Below are 24239 nucleotides of genomic sequence, written 5' to 3'. Positions count from 1 at the left end.
GTTATTACAGGCATATTCTAGCCTACATTTCCAACAACAGGCATTATCTCAGAGTAGACAATGCACACATTTACAGGCGTTTTTACAAACTTTTTGAGATATCTCCGCGTTACAGACTGCTCCGATAACACAAAGAACAGTAAATGTAACTCCGCCCTTGTGCTTGTGTTGACCAACTTGTTTCAAGATCCCAAAGCGGGTTTTATGTCCGGGTGGAGGGTCATATGAGGCACTCCTACACGTGTTAACACTCGGATAAAGTCGACCTGAAAGGCAGGATAATATACATACATAAAATTATCTGTGACTTTAAATTAGATTTTTATTGTACAAACTTTGGGCGGCTACTTGAACTCACTTCAACCCGGGGGAGGTAAATGAATTTATGGTGCCGAGAGTGCCGCACAAACTGGAAGTTGTTAAAGCCTTCACTACTTGTTTAATAACTATTCCGATACAGACTCAAACATATGTCTGAACTTCTCCTTTTGTAGCGGAAAACATGAAGTCGTAGGACTGACTGTCGTTACCGTGGCGCGCTGGATTGTTTAGTGTTCACACATGAAACAGGACGACTCTCACTTAGTTATTTAACCACAATATAGTTGTTAAACTTTATACTCCATGAGTATATTGAATAGTTTAATATGGGCGAGAAACAATCGTTAGGAGATGGTAAACTAAACGGGGAACAGATCAAGGCAGACTTGGAGGACCATGTCAAGCTGGAGGCGGGTGAGGCGGCGCAGTGCGCCGGCGATCAGGCTCCGCTGGACGGTCAAGAAACGCTACAACCCACCCGCCTGTACAAGCGACGCTGGATGATTGTCCTCCTGTTCAGCTCCTATTCACTCTGCAACTCCTTCCAATGGATACAGTACGGCATCATCGGCAACATTTTCATGAAGTTCTACAACGTGGACGCCTTCACCATAGACTGGATGTCTATGATCTACATGCTGACTTACATTCCCTTAATCTTCCCGGTGACCTGGCTGCTGGACAAAAAGGGGCTCCGGGTCATCGCGCTTGTGGCCACAGCTCTAAACTGTGCGGGGACGTGGATCAAAGTGGCCAGCGTTAGACCCAACCTGTTCGCCGTCACCTTTCTGGGACAGTTCTGCTGCTCGTTCGCGCAGGTGTTCATCCTCGGGATGCCGTCGAGAATCGCTTCAGTGTGGTTCGGTTCAGAGGAAGTGTCCACCGCCTGCTCCATCGGAGTCTTTGGGAATCAGGTAGGCTGTGAAACAACACTGTGCTTTAGTCAATAACTAGATAAAGTTATCTATTTGCCTACTTCATCATGATTCAAACTAATAGCTCTATAACTAATCACTGATCATATGGACAGCCCCACATCTCTTTGGCACACGTGCGTAATTACGCGCACACAGGCGACCACAGAGCATCTCCTGCGCGCTCAAGTCACAACATTGCCTGCTGAGAATGTGAGAGAATGAATGGGAGCAATATACAGTGAGCCAACATGCAAGACGAACCATAACCACTATGTACCATGTATAACTTTTCAGATATTCAAGCTCACTGTCAATGTCAGAGAAATGATATCAGTGACAGATGAAGACAAACAGCTGCAGTAATCATGGTCTATACACGAAGGAAGAAAACTCCAAGTCACTGATCATTCGTAAGCACGAAACACATCTCTGTTCCTCAAACATGACCTTTAAACATGTTAAGTCAAGTTTATTTACTTGCCACTCAGCTACAATATTAACCACAGAAAGTGTAAGACAAGTAAAACAAATCTTTTAATAATATGTTTGAATAAAACAACCTAATCCAAATAAATATAAATCACAAATACAATAACTAGTTAAAAGGCAGCAAAGGAACAATTCCTAATTCAATGTAGAGTGTGTCCTAAAGAAATAGGGAACAATAAAAAGAAAATATTAATCTAGTTTACCACTATGTCCCGTGTTACACTGAAAACGAATTACTTGCAGCTGTGAGTAAGTTTGGATGCTATTACAGTAAGTTCTCTGAAAAGCTGTTCCACATATTTTGGAACAGCCCTGGTCCAAAGATCACCCAAAGGAGAGCTGTGTATTACAGTTTATTCAGAGATTTCTTGGTTAGACACAAAGAGGGCATTATAGTTGGCTAAAACTGATAAAGATACAGTACTTCAGGCCTGAAGTTACTAAAAAATAGAGACTAGAACAGATCAAAGTTGTAAATACACACAGATGTAATGCACAAATTGTTTTTTTGACATTAAAAAAACACAAAATTCTTCACATATATGAAATTTATTTGACCTTTTATGAAAATGTATCCACCCAGTGTAACCGTTTGTGTGCTGCTCTATTGTTGTATTCTGTTCATCTAAATTAGTAGCAGCATGGACATTGTAAAATCCACATGAGCAGCCAAATAAGCAGACAGGAGTGCCAAGACCAGCATCGTGCCTCTGTTAATATAAGATCACAAGCATCAGATTTAACACTTTAAGACTTTGAACAAACAACACTTGAGTCAGTACATTAACAGTACAGCACAGTAAATGTCAGTGTAAAGTCATCACTTCGTGCTGGAAAATGTGCTGTGTGTATCCCAAAGTACGAGCTGGGCTTTTGGATGCAGTAAAGACAAACTTGCTGGGATACTTCTAATGAGGATGTCTTTTAACTTGCAGTCTTTTCGTCTTCAATGCTTTAGTCTTCACTTCACTTTCTTCTGACAACTGTACAAAGCCAGTGGGCATGTCAGGTTATTTTCTTAATATCAGAAGCATTTTTTGCATCATTTGTGCACAACAAACAGCTTTTACATACTTTATAATTGACTCTCCTAAATATCCGGCGTCCGTACGAGTTTAGCACCAATTTGGTTGTCAAATTGCTTTATTATATCAGTGCATTTCATCATATCTTTACCCATCATATCTTCAAGAAGCAATATAAGTCTGTGTAATAGACTTTGACTACGTCTGTGTCATATCTTAAAGACGTCACATTGCAGGCTCTATTGCTACGTCAGTGTCTTATCATTTTCTGTGTTTCCAAAGGCTTGAATATATAATAATTTCAATTAGGAAAGTTCTGATCTTATAAACATATGAATCAAAGTCTATAGTCAACAGCATGCATAATCTGAGGAAAAGAACATCCTATGTATTATCTTTAACAGTACAGGTATTTTTACAGGTGATCAATAACAAAGACCTATTAACCCTCAAATCTTCTTTTCTCGCTGTTATTTGCACTGTTAACTAAAGAGACAATACAAGGTCTGAGTTGGTAGGAGTGGTTTAGGTAGAATTGGAGGATTTCCTATATTAACATCACATGACAGGACTGATATACGCAATGAGTTGTGAATGGACTCTACTACAGCTGTGCTTGCTCCTAGGCATCTCTGAGAAAACCATCTCTCTGCAACGGGCAGTTTGCACACAGGACAGAAAGCTGTTGAGGACAAACGCTCTGAAAGACCCCCACCTCTCACGCTTCAGTGGCTCACTTTGGGACAGTTAAAATGCCACAAAACAATACCTTAAACTCTGAACTCTGTGCTGAAGAGTGGCCGTGGTCTGAGGCTGCAAAGAATCCGGCTCCGGGCCTCGGTTCACTGCAGTGGAGTCCGGGACCTTTCGGCAGAGCCATCTCTGTTGGTTCACGGTTAGACGTTGAGGCTTTACACGGTGACCAGGCAAAGCTGGTCCCCAAGGCTGAGACCAAACTTTACCATCGTCGCTGGATTATGCTTTTTCTCTTCAGTGCCGTCTCAGCCAGCAATGCCTTCATGTGGCTTCAGTACGGCATTATTAGCAACATATTTATGCGCTTCTACAACATTGACTCTCTGGCTATCGACTGGTTGGCCATGATTTACCTTCTCACTTACATCCCACTTATTATGCCAGTCCTGTGGCTTCTGGACAATAGAGGAATCCGGGATGTTGTCCTCGTTGGGTCAGCCTTCAACTGCATTGGTGCTTGGATAAAAATTGGTAGCGCCAATCCCAATATGTTCTCAGTCACCTTTTTTGGCCAGTTTATGTGCTCAGTAGCCACTGTGTTTGTCCTTGGTATTCCTTCTTACCTTGCCTCAGTGTGGTTTGGAGAGGAAGAGGTTTCCACTGCTTGTTCCATCGGAGTTCTGGGTAACCAGGTTTGTCTGAATATCAAATTAATCACAATTTAATTTCTTTTTCTGCAGCAGGCTCCACATAGCGCGGTTGTCTGGCATCTGTTTGTAGAATATGCAGGGCTACACTGGATGCCAGAGTCACATAAGCCTTCTAGTGTCCTGGTGCGAGAGTCCTGAGAAAATTGTGTTAACTGTTCGCTGAAACCTTCTCAGCATACTTTGTCTGCTTATCCGTTTAAATGTAGAAACACTCTTTCCCAATTGTGAAGTGCTGTGTGGCATTATTCAGATGACATAGATGCTGTTTTCAGTTTCGGATGAGTGATACTGAAGTATTTCAAATAATTCATTTGAATAGTTAAAATCTAACAAGCAAGATGTGAGCCAACTGTATGTATGTACTGTCACATACTGTAGATAACACTGTTTAAACCAATAAATATTATTCAGTTACTATATTATATACTTCAAGTGGTGTCAAAACAAGCAATAATAGCCTCTAAATACACATGTTGTGTCACCTTTCAGTCATCATGTCTCTATGAGATTTAGAACAAGTTGCAACTATGGGGTTAAAGGTAAAAACCTATATGTTTTTAAGGCCTTGATTTGCTTCAATAATGTAGCACTTGATGTGTTCACTTCTGAACTGTTTTTTTTGTGTGTTTTATGTGTTCATCGCCTTAGCTGGGTATCGCCATTGGGTTCCTCGTGCCTCCTATCTTGGTGCCGAATGTGGACGACATGGATGAGCTGGCTCACCACATCAGCATTATGTTCTACATCACAGCAGGAGTGGCGACATTCCTCTTCATCCTTGTTGTCTTTGGTAAGATCTGTCATGTAGCAACGATGATGTCCAACGAAAGCAGATAATATCAAAGTCTGTGTATTATTCAGAGTAACATGGTTTTCTGGAGTAACATGATGGTGAGCGGGTTTTCAAATGTAATTTCTGCCAACTTCTCCCACTTCCGTCACGTTTGAGTGCCGGCAGTATTCTCAGAACTAGACATGCTAAAACCTCCGCAGATAAACTGAAACTTTCTGCATGGATAGGCACCATGAAATATGTTTTTTTTGCAGCATAGGCAGTTTTTGAATTTACATAAAATGTAGATTAACTGTATTTAAATACAATCTCAAAATTACTGGACCGTGTAACCAATGCCTTTTTATGAATGGAAAGAGGTGAAGTGGTCAGTGAGGCAGCCAAGTGAGTAAAATGATTATGATTATTAAGTAATGATTATTTCAACATGTGTCATCACCTGAGTCACAAAGCTTTTCTGCTTTCCCTCATAAACATACTCCCGCTGTTTTTAATGTGTATTGTCTCTGCCTTTTTCACTCAGGTCAGTGGTAAAAGTGCTGACTTGTATGTTTGCACCAACACAAAATATCCCCTGGAGGGGAGATTGACAAAAAAAGATACTATTGTGGTACAAGTAAGGACAGGAGAAGTCACAAAATGGGCACAAAATCACAGAAGGACTGAACATTTTCTGGTAGAAGGTCATGGTGTGAATTCACATGACAAACAGGATATGAGCTGTCAGGAAAATGCTTAGTTTTCTGGTTTACATCTGCTATCCCTGCATTTTGACCCTCTTTGTCTTCTTCCTTCTGTTCCCTTTATATGAGACCTCACTTTCTATGTTTCATTGCATGTTTATAACTCACAGCAATTGCAAAAAAAACTAGAACTGTATGCTGTGTCATCAAGAGGGGAGGTATGTAGTACGTTTCTATAGAGAACACTTTGTTGGGTCGTTGTCAGAGGAGCAAGTTGGATGAAAAAGCTCTTGTCCTGTCCGGGCAGGCGGAGGGTGGGGGCGTCTGTAAACGTACTGCATTCAGAATCACAAAGGATGCTTGTGACGGCATTCCATAGTAGCACCAAGTACAAGATTCAGACTAAACTGTCAGTGCTGTAAGTATTTTCAGTCTCCTGTTGTTAATAAAGTAGAGTTCAGCTCATTCTTGGAAGTTTACTTTTCTGAGCCTGGTTGATGATTAGCTCATTCTTGGAAGTTTACTTTTCTGAGCCTGGTTGATGATTTATTTCAGTGGCGTTCCTTCAACGCTAAGTACTTGCTGCCCTCAACCCAGTGTGCACGTCTATGAGTTGCAGCCTTAATCAAAGAGGGATTTTCCCTATCTCGGACGGTTTCATTTTAATAATCATAGATGCATGAAGAGGTAAAACTCTATATTTTCCCTTTTTTTTTTTCTTATTTTCTATATATGATGATATATTTCATGTTATATAAACAACAGTGCACTTAAAAGATATATATAGATATAGATATACTGGAGATAAAGAGTCTGAATTCACCCACATCATATAACTCATGGTGCTGATTCTGTACAGGATGTACAGACTTTCCTCACTTTCTGTCACGTGACAGATGGTATTGAGCGGCTTGACTTATGCTGTTCTTGGTTACTCCAGCGAGATCATTTACACCAGTTGGTCACAGTAGTTTCATGATATGACACATATACTCACACACATAGCACACCCTCACACATACATGCAAGATGCCATGTGTGAGGGTTGTCCTGCTGGCCGGGCCATCTGTAGCCCTGCAACAGGCCTGTGAGTCAGCAGGGCAGACAAAGTCCCTGGATTTGCATAAACTGTGTGCAAAGAGAGGTGAGAGAAGAAGTTTGGCTGCTGCTTTCCTCTAAACAAATTGACGGCCAAAGTTAACCACAGAGAAAGTCTGCAAAAAGACATAACGTGACTGGATCTGGTTGACTGAATATGGGGAATCCCTGTTAAAAAAAAAAGATGATAAATTATTTTAAGCAGTTAAATAAAACTTTATGTTTCCTTTTAAATTACAGTGAATGTAGTAAAACATAGATGAGACCTTTTAAACTTAAGTTTCTTCATGTGCTGTCAGAGCAGCTGTCTCAAAGAGCAGGTATGTTTCTTAGGGTTGGTGTGAATTGGTTACCGAACACAAAGCCTCAGGGTTTGCTTGTGGGGGAGAAAAGGCTGGCTCAGCTCCAAGAACCACAAAGATAGACATCTGTGTTTCCCCATATGGTCTGAAGGCACGTGCTTAGGAGAGTGACTGACCTCACTGACAGCCGTCTTTTGGGTCAAGGACTGGCTGTCCTTCAGCCCCGAGAATATGAGGGTCTACATCATGCATTATGTGGAGGTGTGCTGAGCACGCTGTACGTGTGCTGACCTGTCCAATCGTGTCTCAGTGTGTCCCATTCCAGGTGAAATCTTTGCAGATGTTCAGGATAACACACTGCACAAATAAAGACTTCTCATCTGTGCTGTGGCACAGCTCCATGCTCGTCTCAGACATTAATTTGGTGGACATTTAGGAAGTGTGCAGTTTTGTTTGCCACACTCTGAAAAGAGGAAAAAACATCATGTCCAACTTCTGTTGTTTTAGCCAGTTAAACCCAAACTTACACAATATTCCCCCTTACACTTCCCTAAATAAAATAAATGTTACATGCACTGGTTTTATTTCCACATTGAAATTGTAATACCCTCCAGTGACAATGAACCTAACAGAGTTGAATCTCGATTGTAACTGCCTTTCATTGATTTTTGTGTAGATTATTTAAACAGTGTTGAAATGGTTTTTATTTGTTTTTAACATTGATTTTTTAATCTCTCCTCATGTTAGTCTTCCAGGAGCATCCTAAACTTCCTCCAACTCAAGCCCAGGCCAGAGCTCGTGTCATCTCACCTGAGCAGTACTCCTACACTGCCTCCATCCTCCGGCTGCTCCGCAACAAGCCCTTCATCCTCCTCATCATCACTTATGGTTGGTTATCACTTTTCTAGTTATTTCTTTCAAATCTAGGGGAAAGGTCCATTTGTAGACAATATGAAGCAATGTTTTAAAATCATTTAAAAACAGGGTGTTGATGTAAAATCTATATTTATAATGCACCGTCTGTAGCTGACTCAGAATGATTGCCAGATTCAGATATTCTCCAACACATCATCAGTCAGCAGTCATCCCCGATAATAGCTCTTAAAGTAGCATGGAAACCACCAAAAGGTTTCCAAGAAAGCCTTGACACAGGCCCTTTTAAAGTGTAACAAAGTTTCTTCTCACTAGATCTCATTCAAAAGCAATAGTTAGTTTATCCTGGACAGGTTCAAAGTTTGTTTATGGTCTGATAATGTTTAACAAATGATCGAATTGACCCAAAGGTCAAACATTTCATGAAGGGAAAGCACTCTGGGATTTGGAGTTACTTTCGGACAAGTCACAACAACCGTGTCAAACGGCTGTGAGCAGTTTAGGGAAACTTTTTTCACCTTGCTTGACCTCACAGTGTCACAGTGACAAAATTAATGTGACTATTATTAGTGTGAGTGTGAGTGTGAGTGTGCGTGTGCGTGTGTGTGTGTGTGTGTGTTGGTTTCATATTTACCTGTGATCCTCACTCTACAGGCTGTGGCTCCACCTGTTGCTGTTCGTTTAACTGAGCTGAAGTTCCTGAATATCCAGTTATGTTCAAGGAACAGGCTCATTTATGTAATCTCTCTTACCAGTTTTCCAGAAATGATGTTGATGATAAAAATATGTATATACATATATATATAAATAATGAAATAAAAATCATTGGTCTGTGGCAACTCTCTGTTTAGGAAATAAGCCTGCTGCTCACTGCTTCCTTAATATAGTGAAAAGTTTCCTGAAAGATATTTTGTCCAGTGGTTTGTGGTGTTCATAATTCGTTTAATGATATTTTTCAACTCACAGGTTTGAACGTCGGTTGTTTCTACGCTGTAGGCACGCTGCTGAACCGCATGATCATCATGCATTACCCTGTAAGTTCTGCCTGCTGTGTACATACTGTATTGCTTTAGTACTGCCTCTGTGTTGACTTCCAAAACTCTAGTTTATTCTTCCCATAATTTTTACTTCCATTTCAGGGCTTGAAAAGCTTGTTCAGTTGTTATATTTTGTATTGCAACTAAGCTTCACAGCTTCACATATTGGCAGTCTCATCTGTAACCTTTCAACACCCAGAAATAATGTAACGTAACATCAATAAACTGCACTGTGGTAATAGATCTAACAATTGTAGGTCCTGTTTTCACTGGACACATCATTCATCCATTCATTGCCGATTACTTTTCACTTGGGTTGAGTTTGTATTTCACAACACAATTTAATGTGGGGCAAGTAGAAGTTGTTGAAGTATCGATACAGGTCGCCGCCAAGAATTAATTTTACTGTCCATCAGTAGGAGGTCTGCAAATTGTTTGATGTGACTGCAGATTCATATAGAAACTCACTGAAATAGCTTGAAATGATGTTTGCTGCCTCCTTTCAAACTGCCCCACCTTTCTTTGGTATGTTAGGCCATAAGGTTACTAATTTAAGCCCCGTGTTCCACTCTTTAGGGAGAAGAGGTGAATGCTGGGAGGATTGGCCTCACTATTGTCATTGCAGGGATGGTCGGCTCCCTGATCTGTGGCATTTGGTTGGACAAAACTAAAACCTACAAGTAAGTGTTGGAAATCAAGAAGATGCACAGAGAGGGAATTATTATGTGACGGATTCGTTGACAGGCCGAAGTCCGACATCAGGCGGCTACACAAGTTTTAGTTTCATCTAGTTTTTAATCTCACTGAAGATCTTGTTTGGCGTTTACATGTTGGCTGTTGGAGCTCTGTGTCTGTTTATCCAGGTGCAGCAAGCGACTCTAACAGTGATCTTTCTGACCTTTTGCCTCATGGGCCCTCTGGCTGTGTAGTGACAGCAGTGGCCACCCTGTGGGAGGTTTTACTCAACCCCCCTCTGTCTTATTTACAGATGTTTTTGTTATGAAAATGGGGGAATGTGCAGATACAGGAACATCTTGGCTCCCACCTGACTTTGTTTTTCTTTCAAACGCTGTTTAACATAGATTTAAATAGATTCCTTTTGAATTTAGAAATGCTACCACCTACTCTATTATGATCACTGTGATCAATACTTATTTCAACATTTATTCCGCCATTCTCGTTGGTCTCTTCACCTCTGCTATCCTCTGCCTCAGTCATGTTGTCTGCTCACCCAGCTGTTGGTTAAAGTGCCCATACTGGTGTCGTTCCCCATCAGCATTCGCCTGGGCCTGAAAACCTCCTCTTTGCTCAGTGCTCTGAGCCCACAGTCAGGGCTGAACTAAGATAACTAAGAAAGTGCAGAAATGCTCTGAATTTATCGTGATAATTATGATTCTCATGTTCAGTGTTGTACATTTTTCATGTTTTTCCAGGCAGACAACTCTCGCGGTCTACTTCATGTCTCTGGTCGGGATGATAGTCTATGCTGCTACACTCAGTCTCGGACACCTCTGGGTGGTCTTCATCACCGCTGGATCTCTTGGGTATTTCTACATTCATTCTTTTTCTGGTATAGACGTAATATATGTAATTTCTGTATTTTTAATGTTTTTTTCTGATGTGTATGACAAAATATACTAGAAGTATATTCACTGCAGAATCACCAAAATACTCAAAGATGGATCATATCCTCAGTAACCGAGCTGGAGTGAGCTCAGTTTAAGTGACTAACTATTTGTACATTCTTTATACAGCAGCTGTGTCTCCTTCACTGCAGTTTTATAAAATAATATAAATCAGAGATGGAATTTTGTGCAACCCTGTTCCACTCAATTCTGTTATGGTCATTTTTTCAAGTGGCATATTTCTGATATTTGCAACAATAATTTTTAACCGCGTTTCTTTAGTTGTCAACTCTGGCTTGATCAACTTTTCACACATACACCTTACACATAGTAAGACCCAAGGTGAAGATTTCCTTTGTACACATTGACCTGGTATTCAAATTCAGTATATATATTGTTTAGAGCAGAGGTAATAATGATGTAAAAAAATTAAAAAAAAATAAAAAATTATTGAGTGTGTGGGATCATCTTAAACAGCACATTTTAGAAAATTATCCACAAGACTACATATATGTTTTTTCAAATCTTTTACAAGCTCCAGTATTCATTTCACACGCAGTTTAACCTTTATGTGGCTGTTGTGAAGTCATTACACCTCTTCAGTAGCACAGATTGGTCTTCCAGATTGTGCTTCCCCGTTCTGTGAAGGCACACCTACATAATATACCATGCATGCACGCATGCACGCCAGACAGAGTACATCATTCATGTGACTCAGGCTGAATTGTCAAATAACTCACACACAGCTTCATTTGTTAATGGAGACGAAATGAGCTTCACATTCCTGCTGGATTTCCTGGTATACAGCTGATAAACTTACTTCCAGTGTGTACAGCCATTGTCCCAAGTATTTTTACTTATTGTAGTACCTAAAAAATATATTTTTAATTACAATTTCTATTTTTCTATGTGTTGTTGGCTAACGGTTTTGTTATCAAAGCATATTTATATGCAGAGGAGTCATACGTAAATGTCAAAGAAATGTGTACGGTGAAGCATCTACTGACTGAGGTGTTGTGCTGCTGTAGCCATGTGAGAAGCTTGTGTTATTGTGTTTCAGTTCAGTGTGTTGTCACTTCAGTGGGAGGATGACATGGTGCTACCGAGTGAGAAAATGGTCGGATATCATTGTTCTGCTTTCAGAATCTGTTGTTCCTGTACAATATCACCGTCATTAAGCTAAAGGCAATATTCTTACCTTTATTCCTGAGGACACGTTGGCATTTAGCTGGTACAAAGAATTTCATTAAGAAGAGGGAGAGGCAAAACACGTCACTGAGCAAACCTGTGCAGCCTGTTTAGATAAATTTAGAGATGTTGTGATTATATATCATTACTAATGTTTACTGTGTGTCTTTGTGCTCCTATGTGTGTGTGTGTGTGTCCAGATTCTTCATGACGGGCTACCTGCCTCTGGGCTTTGAGTATGCAGTTGAGCTGACGTACCCAGAGTCAGAGGGAACCTCATCAGGACTCCTCAACTGTTCGGCACAGGTACAGCTCAGGTCTCAACATAAAGTGTGTCAGCAAAGACAAAGCATGAAAGCTTCATGTTTATGTTTTAACTGGTTGTATAGACAAAAAAACTTATTTTACTCAGCCTTCATGCAGGTTTCCAAGAAGACCTGTTTACATATACTAAAGGTCCCATATTTTACACTTTTACAGTGTTTTGATATCTTAAAAAATATATTTGTTGTTTTAAGTACCAAAGAACATCTCAGTACAGCTTTACATCTCCCTCACGCTTCTCTCGTTAACTCCGGTAAGAACACAGTGTTCTGTGTCGCAATTTCCTCTCCTTAATATTAATACGCCTCTCTTCTGATTGGCTTACTGTTTTCTGAATGAGGCACGGCCCAGCCATCACCAGGTGACAGATTGTACCCTAGGGCCATACTGCAGACATAGCTGAGGCTGGTGACAGAACAGGGAAGTCCGTATGGCTCATTTAAAGGCATTTCTCTATGAATTGAACTTTTGGATACTTTCAGTTATTTATACAGTAATCATAAAAGGCAAGCAAATCTCACTTTCTACAGTATGGAATCTTTAAAACAACGCAGAGCTCACACAATAGTACAGTTATTGCCTTCCAGTAAAATATGCTAAAATCCTGATGTGACTTTGCATCTGAAAGTCTGCACATTAGTTTGTTCCTTGACGACCTGGAACCTGTTTCACCGAATTTGCAACATGGCAGCTGCAATTCACAGTACGAGACAAAACAAGCACCGTACTGCAGATCATGTGCAATTCCTGTAAAACTGAACAACAATAATGAAACATGATGCGTTTACCATTTACAATCTGTGTGTAGGCAGTGATTACGAAAGAGTTCCCCTGGATAGTTTGGCTGCAGACAGCGGCTCTCTGCAGGCTTCCCCTGAATGCAGCCTCCCTCCAGGAGGTACTGATGCCACTTCTGGCAGGCCATAGTTTCTAACAGGCCTTAGCTGGAGCTGGACAGTGATGGGAGTTATTGTAAGCACATTTGTTTTGTATTTCATTGTTGTTGTTGAGTTGTGAGGTTGCTTGTGTGCGTGCAAACATCAGCTTTTGCTCTGCTCGCACAGGTGTTTGGCATTATATTCACTATCTGCCAGGGGAAGATCATCGACCACTTTGGCACGCTGGCAGGAAACATCTTCCTCTGTGTCTTTCTTCTAATTGGCACAATAATGACAGGTAAGACCTATCTGACTTTGAGCCATATGCTGCGTTGAGTCATAGCAAAACACCGATTTTATATCACATACAGCAATGCATAAGAATGATCTGTCTGTCACCATTTCTGTTGTGAGTTTACGGATGTTAGAGGTTGATTTATTACTGTGTGACGTTCAGGGTTGTGTTATGATACAGATATTTGTTTTCATTGTTGCATATTCTTAACAAAGAATTGTGTCACCTCCTTACAGTAAAATCGTTTTAATCCCAGGAGCAGCTCAGGGTTTAGATTTCTTAGAAAATCTTTCATGACCTTCAGAGAGTTTCATAATAACAAAACACTGTGCTTGTGTTTAACTGAAGTTTAGGAAAAGACAGTGTGTAACCACAGGCATTTTCCTGTTCTGTAGACTCCTCAGAAGTCAGTGTTTTTCATTAAGTCAGAGGGTGGAGCGGTAAACATTTTGTTGTCTGTTGACTGAGTAATGGAAAATTTTGCATCAGGTGTTCAACACGCTGTCAAAAAAAGGCTCCACATGCACTCTGACACACATTACCAAGTTTGTTTTCAGATATTCAACGTGAGATTCTTTAGTCAGTATAAAGCCACTTATTCTATTCGTCTATTTGAATGGCCCATTTAATGTTTTTATGAGCAATGTATAGCTTTTTTAAAAATACTTTACCCACTGGAGCGCTACACTCTGTGCAAACACTGCTAGACTATTGAATAAGACTTTTCTGCTCCCAAAGGTCATGAGTACTGACTCACTGTCTTTTGTAACTTACCCAGAGTTTAGACACATGGGCCGATTTCTCGTTGTTGGCATCGTGGCAGTTTATAAAAGAAAAAGAACATCTTTGTGGTGAAAACAACAACTGAACTCCCACATTGTGCATTCCTATGCGAAGCTCTCATCAAAATGCATGCACAGTATCGGCTCTCTGTAATATATTCCGTTACAAAGGTTATAATTTGTTGTGAAATTTAAGTGGAAGGTTGAGATTAATGATTAAGCTGTTTGCAATGCAATGTTTCAGGATGAGACAGACTGACTTGAGTTAGACAAACTGTATTTTCTTGCATTTGTTGGCACAGTCTTTGGAAATATTTTCAAAAGTATATAATACTTTAAGAGAGCCACTATTCATTAGTAATATGTCTGTACATAAGAGCCACCTACTGGATAGTGACCTTTATTACATCACTTTTATATCTAAATCTAAAGATCTGCACACACCTCTTAGGTGTATTCCTGTATGCAGCAGGAAACTAAAAATAGGTTTTAGTCGTTTGAAAGAAGTTGTGTGTCTCACAGGTTTGACCTGTTCTGTCTTTACGTCCCTGCAGGCTTAATAAGGTCAGATCTACGGAGACAAAACGCGAACCTGTTGGCCAAAGCAGAAGTAAGTGTTGAAGCTTAAACAAACAAAGTGATGCTTCTTTTGTCGTATTGGAGGGGAGCAGCGCGGTCTTATTCACAGAGAACGTTTTGATGTGTCCCGGCAGGAAAAGCACAGTAAATAATCCAAACGAAAGCTGGCTGAATTCCGTTTAGCGGCTTCAGTTTCAGGGTTTTGATATACTGCCACTGTCACAGCACTGTTTGAACAGGACAAAGTTATTGTCAGTGTTATGAGGAACACATGTGTTTTTCCTACTGTGACAAGTCAAAATGTCTGCTGTGACGTGTGTTATTTGTTTGCTTGTCATAGGTTTGCATGGCAAGCATGCAGGCGAAGTCACATGTGCGCTTTGAGCTGCTCCAGAAATAACTCTGTGCTCCCTATTGTGTCTGTTTTTGCTGTTGTCTTGAATCGGCCTGCATGTCCGTGACATGCTGCATGTCTGCGTTCATCTTTCTCACGTGTCTGCGTGTTGTAAAACACCAACTGCATCTCCTTGCACAAACCTACCTGTTATATAACTGACAAATATATTAGTAGTGTATTGAACTTGGCTTGATGATACTAACAGTTTGTATCTGTGATTTCACCCCTGGTCTTAACTCATCCTGTCTTACTTTCTGTCGTTTCTTTATATTTCATCATTGCTTAACTTGCCAAAGCTTGGGTGGCTAGTTGCTTTGAGTAGGTAGTTGAAAACAATAAGGGTGCAAATTAATCAAATGAAGAGAATGTTTGAATGTGACAAAAAAAAGGAGGTAAAGATATCATGGACAAAATCTGTGTTATTGATGCCAGCGGTGAGACTCCAAACTCTGTGATGAAGTCATTGATGAGTGCTGACTCACATTTAATGCTAACACAAGGCGAAGAATTGACATGAGGGTTCAAATATTCGCTTTCTGCTGGAGAGTTAGATGAGATGATTGATACCATTCTCACATCTGTTCGTTAGATACAAAGTTAGTGCCAGGAGATGATTGGCTTGGCTTGGCATAAAGACTGGAAGTGAGGGTAAGCTCTTTCGGTGGAGATAAGCTCACATATAAAAACAACAATTTACCATTTTATATATGGTTTACATGCCAAACTAGTTTTTGGCTGGGGGCTGAGCTAAGTTACCATGGAAGTTACCATATATGAGAGTCATCCTATTTCTGGCCAAAAATGAACAAATTATTTTCCAATAATGTTTTTGCAAGTTTGATAAATATCTCCTCAAGTCCCTGCTGGTACATACTGCCTCTGGGAAATAGCCATAAACTCTTCTCCTGCTTACTCAGCGTCTATATGTCACCAAATTCAAACTCCAAATACATCATTTAGAGGTCCAGATCCAGCTAAACCAAGGCAACATAGCACTCAACTTCCAGCACTAAGTGGTATCAATTTTCTTCTCTAACTCTTGGAAATGAAACAAATAAATATATTTCCCAAAATGTTAAAGTATTCCTTGAAGGGTAACATTCAAATTGGATTGTGTTGGAACTTAAAAGGTAATTGAAGTGAATGTAATCACCTATAAAAAAAATATAAACATAAAAGAACTACAAAACTGCCTGTTAGATCAGATTCTGTGGCAGCATCTTCATTCCAGACTGGAGACTCACGACACAATAAATGCTGAATGAGAAGTGATCAGTAGCTGTTGTTTTAGGCGGAGAGGCAGATGTCCGGACAAGACTACGGAGCCACGGCGCTAATCTCCCAGCCGCAGACTCCTCTCAACTCTGATCAATAAACTTTTCTGTTTCCACAAAAAAAAAAAAAAATCTGCTCAAATCTTAGCTCAACACGCAGATGCACAAAGGTAGGAGCACAGAGCAATCAGCACACACTGTCGATAATTGCCACATCTTTCCACCTGTCACTGTTCAACATGGCTTCTCTCGGTCTCTCTGTTCCTTACAATCATGCTCAGTAATATTCACACAATTATGTACTTCTTCTTACAGTTTACGATTTTCTCCAACTACATCTGTTGAAATTCCATCTTAATTGAAACACATAACTTAAACCTGCAGCGTGGAACATTTGCATATAAATGAACATGTGTTATTCAAGTTCACACAATGCTGATTAAGCTTATGACTGCCAGGTGTTGTGGAGAAATAGCTGAAGTCAAAGGTCAATGGTGAGGTCAGGAAGGAAGAAGGTGTTCAGGAGCTTCTGATGTCTTATGCTGTATTATTTATTGACGCTTGGCCAAGGAGAATTAGAGACACTCTCAAAGTACGTCAGAAGTGCCTGAGTCAGTCTCAGATTCTGCCAAACTCGTGCTGGTGGATCGACTTTAAACCCCAAGATAACACCACAAATACTATATGCCAAGAGTTTTTACCCATGGAGGTGTTCTAGTCTGGAGACACAGATGTCTGTTTACGCAGATTGGAACGTCAACGGCAAGCTATCTATTATGTCTAGGAAGGCAGCAATAGGTCTCTTCGACCCTCGCCACCACAGAGTTGAGATAGACTGGCACCTACTCCTCCCAATCAAAGCCAAACAACTAGCTTCATGGTTTACTTTCTGGTTATGTGGCCCACTGAATTTGTGCAGTAGTGTTTCTCGCTCCACCCGTGAGTTCCCGCTCGATCTGTAGAGTTTACATCGTGATAGATTTTCAAATCGCTTTTATTTGCTCAAGGTACATTTATAAAAACCTTCATGAATGAAGAATTCATAATAGAAATATTTATAATTTACTTTGTTTGCCTGTTAACGGTACATAGGTCTGTTTAAGGAGAATTTTTCGCAAAAGGCCACTCGCAGTACTCAGGTCTTATGATGCATCCACAGGAGCAACTGTAGTGACGGAGTAGTCTACAGCATGGCAGAAAACTGCATTTCACATATTTACTGTCACTACCAGAGAAAGGAGACAAAAGCTCTGCGCTGCAGGTTTAAGTAAGCTCGAGTAATAATTCATCCCATCATAGCCAATTCACCTGATATGCATTTGATAATAGCCATATAATGATAAAGACACATTCACATGGGAGTGTTTTCTTATTTCTGTTGTTTGTCTTTAGGAGCTCTAAAATTTTGTTCTGCTCACAGCATCACTGACGTGTCGTTCTTCATCAAGGACTGAATATATTTGGAGGTGTTAATGAATGCATAGTACAAATAACTACACAGAAGCATGTTGTTATGTTTCCTCACTGAAGCTAAAGAAATGGCCTCAGTTTTCTAATTGGTCGTTTTAGCCCATTGTAAATAGATCTTTAAAATAAAATAAAAAGTATTGTATAGATTGTCTATCGTTAACCCGAAGCAACAAAATTCAGACATGTACTATGATGTCTAGCTGAACATTTGTTATGTTTATATGTGTTAGGTCATTTGAAGTCTCTCGCTGGACAATTCAACTCTACAGCGACAAAAGGCTGTTTTTGAATCCATAAATCCATAAAACTGTTTGATTAACATGCCTCTTTTGATTGATAGGGACCTGACAGCCCCAACGGGAGCCTGCCTGTAACTTCAATCATCAGTGAATCCAAGTTTTAGACACACACACGATACAAAAAATGACCATGATCTCCCTCCTGTTACAGAGTTAAAACAGCACAGTCAGGACCCACTTCCCTTTTAAGATGTTAAATGTACAGAGTTGTATTAACTATTTATAAAAATAAAAATAAATCACTACAATTAAATCTTATTTGTAATGCACAATTCACAGTTTGGAATTATGTTTTATATGTAATTGTACATGAAATGCTCTCACTAAATCCACAAGACAAATCTGTGAAACATTTGTTCGTACCTCAACAATTGTACCTGACAGTATTTTAAAAGTGTATGGTTGATTATGTATGTAAGTATGAGTAGGTATGATAGCCACAATGAATTTGAATGAGTGCTAATTTTATTACTGCATACATGAATCATGTGAATACACGATTAAAATGATTCATACAGCGGCATGTTGAAGTGTCTTCTAATCCATCGCAGTACACAGCAAGGGATAAAATACTGATGATACAGTTTGTAACATCATTCATGTTTACTTATTTAACATGAAATAAACCTTTTGTTATAAACATTTTTGATTGGCAAAGTTTCTTTTCTTCACGTGGTGTCATGCTTACGTGGCTGTGTACCTCATGTTGAAACTATGACTAAAAGATGCACCACACCCAAAACATCGATACTGAATGTCACAGTGACACTCTGTTATCATGATACAGATGCCACTGATTACATTACATTATGTCAGACATAATATGTTGTTGTCTTTCAGCAGGTCAGATCTGGGGTACACACTGCAGTGATCTCACCCACTACATGACACATTGATCAGAATATTAAGTTACATGCAAATAAATAAATAAACTGGCAAGTATGTATAGGTAATGTTTCAGTCATTTCACCTGTTAAAGGTCCAGTGTGTAAGATCTGTTGACACTCTGCCATGTTTCTACAGCAGCTCAGAGTGGACAAACCAAACACTGGCTCTAAATAGGGCCTTTTATGTGTTTTGCAACCACTGTAGTCTCCCCTTAACACTGTGTTCAATTGGTTGCAATTTGCAACTACACTGCAAGGTGACACGAAACCCACACTGGTCCTTTATCGGTGTTATCTTGTGACCCTCTGGAGGGTGTGTTGTCCTTTCTACCACACCCCGTTGGGATTCTTTAAGCGAAACTAGTGAACCATATATAAAGTATAAAGTGTAGAAAGTACTGTTTACAGCAGCACAATTCTTTTGAATGCAGGTGTTTGAGATTTTAACTTTGTCATATACTTTCACTTCATTTCATTGGGATTTTTTCATTATTTAAATAGTCTACAAATGTATTTTTATTTATTTTACAATAACATCATCCTATGTGCCAAAGGTAAAAACAAAATGTGCATCACACCTGTGAGCTTGAAGTGACATAACTTTATATACCATCCTCTCATACTGATCACATTTTATTTCAATAGGATTGTGTGTACCACTCTTGACCACATGGTGGGAGCATTGTTATGTACAAGCAGCACTGAAGGCACTGAACCAGAAGGCCCAGAAGGATTCAAGTGAGGAGCACAAGAAAAAACTCACTCTTGTGCTCCTCACTTGAATCCTTCATAATTAAAGCACATTGTTGATTGAGTTCTCAGTGTCCTGTTAATCATTTCTACTGTGATCTAATCAACTTTAGGCTACAGAGTAGCCCCAATAAAGCTTAGATCTGCTGGTCTGAAGAGTTGGTCTGAATAAATGACCACATTAAATATTTCATTGGCATAAATAGAGATAAAGTTGCCTCCAGGCAGCTCTGTTATGAGATCATCGTAACTTCAGGCCAGTACTCGGAGAGCAGCTCCCATTTGACTGATTCTCTGATGATCTCATTGTTCTCTAGTTAGCTAATGACTGATTCTTGGCATGGATTGGTTGTTAAAGTTTCTGTCATGGGTTTTTCCTGGTACTACAGGTTCATTAGCACATAGATCTGTGGAAATACTATCCATTAATGCAAAATCCAGCTGAGAGGATGACATAAAAAATACCACTCTCTGCCCTCTTATCTGACTCACCTCATTCTAGCAGTTTTACAACAGTTGCCAATCATCAATCAAACCATCATCAAATAGGGCTTTTATTATTTTAACACTTCAGTTCTGAAGAGAAGTAGGATGGGAAAAATGTAAAGAAGCAGAAGGAGAGATTTCTGTTTGTTTTCTTGAGAAGCTACAAGGCTGACATCATGCAAACTCTGCCCCTTTTAGTCATTTGTTGTGTCAACACTATTTATAAAGTATGCCACACAGCAGAGTTTCCTTCTTTTTATGACCTTTATTAATGTGGAATATATGAACTGTAGACAGGAAGGTCACAAAAACGACGAGGACGAGCAGGGTGTGACCTGAGGCTTGCTGACGGCCTGCCCACCCACATGTAGAGATGGATGTTTGAATAAGGCCCCTTGTATACATATGACATTTCAGAGCGGCATGGAAGAACTTACCGCACATGCAAAACGTTAGGTCACTTGGTTTTCACAAAGAGCTTTTGCTTGTTTGTTGTCATTTCTTTGGTTCCTTGATTTTTCTTAAAAAGTATCTCTGCAGATAAGATACAGATCGTGTCTGGGAGGCAGATAAAACAGTTTTTGTCAATATTATGTCAACAACTAAGAATATGTTTTTTTTTTAAATACTGTTGGGTCACATGGACATTTTAGGAAATATGTTTATGTGCGCTGTTGTCAAGAGTTAGAGAGAATACTGATACCACTGTGACATCTCGGCGCTCTGGAACGCAGGAGGTGATTCGCTCAGCTTAGCATAACCACTAGAAACGGGGAAATTGTTCTGTCCAAAGGGGAAAAAAACTCGCCAACCAACACCACTAACACCCACTAATTAACACTAATTTGTGGTTTTAGAGGGAGTTGCTACATGTAGTGTAACTATTTCTTGATGGACATAGTTTATCCATCTGCTCTGCAACCCTGTGCAGCAACCCATTTGCTGGTTGCCCTGACAGCCTCAAAGTCTTTGGGAAGTCAAAACCACAAACTGTCGTCTTTACATTTCTATTTTTGTATGAATTAAACATTCATGTTAATCAGTGAGCTTTCCAGCTACTATTAGGTGCATTCTTGAACTGTAGTCAGAGCCAGACTTTGTGCTAAGCTAAGCTAATCGCCTCCTGGCTCAAGTCCCATAGTTAAAGCACAGGCATGAGAGTTGCATCAGCCTTCTCATTTAACTCACAAAAAGAGATTATAAGCGCGGCAGTAGCTCAGTCCATAGGGACTTGGCTTGGGAACCGGAGGGTGGCTGGTTCAAGTCCCACATGGACCAATGGGATGGAACGACCAATTTCGTTCCATCCCATGTTTACATGTGTTGCAATGACAAATAAAACTCCTTGAAAATATGGAAGGTGGACTGGTAGCTAGAGAGGTGCCAGTTCACCTCCTGGGCACTGCCGAGGTGCCCTTGAGCAAGGCACCGACCCCCCCCCCAACTGGGCGCTGGTCTAGCTGGCTGCCCATCACTCCACCATCCACATTTGCATGTCTATGCCGTTGTACTGCATGTATGTGTGTCCGGGTTAAAATGCATGTAAATAAAAAATAGAGTGAAAAAAGAATTTCCCCATTGAGGGATAAATAAAGTATATCTTCTTCTTTAATGTCAAACTATTCTTTAAAACGACAGCATGGCATTTCACAGTATCATCTAACGCTATATATCATCACATCGCCCTCGCCTAGGCACGGGTACAAACTGCCTTGCAGGAATGATAATGTGGCAGATTACCAGTATGACCAGCATTACCACAGAATGGGTGATGGTGTACCTCACTCTCATGGCACGCTGCCCTTGAGGACGAATACTGAATACTCCTCTGTGAGGATCCCCGGCATGATGATTTATTCCGCAATGCTGTTGCATGATGGTCACATACGTCATTACCCTGAGGGTGGTTGATCCTATCTGCCTGCTGGCGCTTCACAGATATTATCAACGATCCACACCATGATCCATCCTGCACCCACAAACCCAAAACCTAAAATACGCAGCTAAAATTACAAACATTTAGTGTGTCTAAAGAGGTGGGAGGAAAACAGGATTCTGCAATGAGCTGTGTGTCGTTTATTTCAAATCAGGTTTAGGGAGGAGATCACAGGCCTTCTCACAACTAGTTAGAAATAAACCATCAATTTGCCATCGTTAATGTAGGAGTGCAGATAGCTATAAGACTCATAAAGCATGAATCGGAGGGTGAAATGTGGAGGGAGGAGGCTGATGAGAACACAGCATGACGAAGTGCCTCCTGTTTGTGTTGACTTTTCAAACAGAGATTGATGGCGCTGGCCACGTCCAACACACAGTAGTAAAGAGGGAGCTGTGCGCACCCGAGCACAGGCACATGGGCGGGAATAAGAGAATTAGATAAAGCCTTATAGCATTTTATGGAGATGAGAAAAACAGAAACGGGAGCACTAAAAAGCGAGAGGGGCTAGCTGACCGAAAGATTATCAAAACAATTGCGATGAACAAAATACACGAAAGAGAGGAGATGAAAGTATTACTAGGACTGAAAGTGAAATACAAGTAAGTGTGGTGAAGACTTTGTCATACACAGATGGCCACTCGGTATATTTTGGAGAGGCTGCTGAACGAGCACCTCATCCATGCACATTCTGGAGAAATAAAACTCACTCACAGATGGACTGCAGAAAAGGGAGGTGCTGCTATGAAGTCAAACTGTAAACTGAATCTTGATATTCAACACTGGCTCGGCGCCAGATGAGCTGTGCTTGGTACCGGCTTTTCTTCTTTCTCACTCCACAGAGAAGATAAAGACTTCTCTCTCTCTCTCTTTCTTTTTTGCTCAGTCAGTCTTTTGTGTATATTTGTGTGTGTGTGTGTGTGTGGCCTCCTAAAGTCATTAGATAATACATGTTTGAAAGACCAAACTTTCTTTTTCGATTTTGAACCTACAAAAACACACGTTTGTTTGGTATTCTTGGCATTTCAGGTGGGGCAGTAAATGACAAAAGCCATCCCATAATGAACACGAAGAAGCTACATATTTTCTTCTGGTGTACAAAACAGAGAGTGAGAGTGTTGTATATTATATCTCACTCTCACAGAGATGATTTACATGTTATGTGGACTACCCTTGTCAAAACTACTTTAGCATTCCATAAATCTTTTTTATGTCATTAAACATCACTCCTCTTTAATTATCTCAAATTTTAAATAACTTTGTGTCATCGTGAGCTTTATGTGGTTCACCATGATTACAGCACAAAACCTTCGGGTGCCACACTAGCATTCGCCTTCAATTTTGTCACAAAAAAAGGGCGTCTCAATGTGTGTTGCGGCTGTGTTGATTAGCTACTGCAGTTGGGGACTAATTTCTTCCAGTGTTCCCCGAGGCTTATGTGTTGTTTTCATTTTATTGTTCATGGGAAAAGCGGCTCAGCCGGTAAAAATGGAAAAATCACTTAATTTTTCCTCCACTACCGAGCTACTGTTTTGGCTTTTACAGTGCTCTCCTCCGCCTACGCAGCCGCTCAGAGACTGGATCTCCATTAAATGGTTTATGTTTATGGGCATGTGGAGGTAAAGGTGCAACCAAATCCTGTCAGTGACACATTATAATGAATGCAGGTCCTATGGAACATTTTTTATGCTACAGCACACACTTTATTAAAAGTGAGGTATTCACGCAATGCCTTTATTTACCTTAATTTACCTTTAAATTTGTCTTTAGGGTTGAGAGGCCTGTGCCGTAGCTTTTACGAAGGAGGTTTCTCTGGATGCCTCAGGTTTCAAAGCTGGCAGGCTGATCAGAGCGTTGAAGGTTTGTGAGCCTTGGCACTAACACACAGCACCAGGCTTTGAGGACCCAGATTAACCTGCACAGTAGTTAAATAAACACACATCCATGCGTGGCCGCATGAATGGACATTTCATCACCGCTTGCCACATTTCCGTGATCATACTGGACTCACACCCTGCTGCACTCCATGATGCAATTAAAAATAACAGTCGAAACACTAAAACACATGTGGAAAGGCAGAGAGGTATAGGTATAAGTACAGTGTGCACTATACAAAAAACTCCCT

General features: G+C 40.3%; 1 protein-coding gene across 4 annotated transcripts; it reads left to right on the top strand.

The window, feature by feature from the left end:
- The first annotated feature begins 35 nt into the window (after positions 1-35).
- Positions 36-18697, top strand: flvcr2b (FLVCR choline and putative heme transporter 2b). 4 transcript variants are annotated; one of them, XM_019270621.2, is made up of 11 exons: positions 36-1235; positions 4807-4948; positions 7782-7922; positions 8874-8941; positions 9521-9624; positions 10378-10488; positions 11958-12063; positions 13146-13257; positions 14591-14646; positions 16304-16456; positions 18097-18697. In XM_019270621.2, exons 1-10 carry the CDS (start codon positions 648-650, stop codon positions 16385-16387), a joined length of 1512 nt encoding a protein of 503 aa, XP_019126166.1. In that variant the 5' UTR covers positions 36-647; the 3' UTR covers positions 16388-16456; positions 18097-18697. The 4 variants fall into 4 exon arrangements, with proteins under 4 accessions (XP_019126166.1, XP_027139787.1, XP_019126165.1 ...); XM_027283985.1 differs by lacking the exon at positions 36-1235 and adding an exon at positions 3061-4140; XM_019270620.2 differs by lacking the exons at positions 36-1235; positions 16304-16456 and adding an exon at positions 3032-4140.
- The last annotated feature ends 5542 nt before the right edge of the window (positions 18698-24239 follow it).

This window comes from Larimichthys crocea, chromosome XI (assembly GCF_000972845.2).
Source record: "Larimichthys crocea isolate SSNF chromosome XI, L_crocea_2.0, whole genome shotgun sequence".
Taxonomy (NCBI): Eukaryota; Metazoa; Chordata; class Actinopteri; family Sciaenidae; genus Larimichthys; species Larimichthys crocea.
This window is presented reverse-complemented; position numbering and strand designations above follow the sequence as displayed.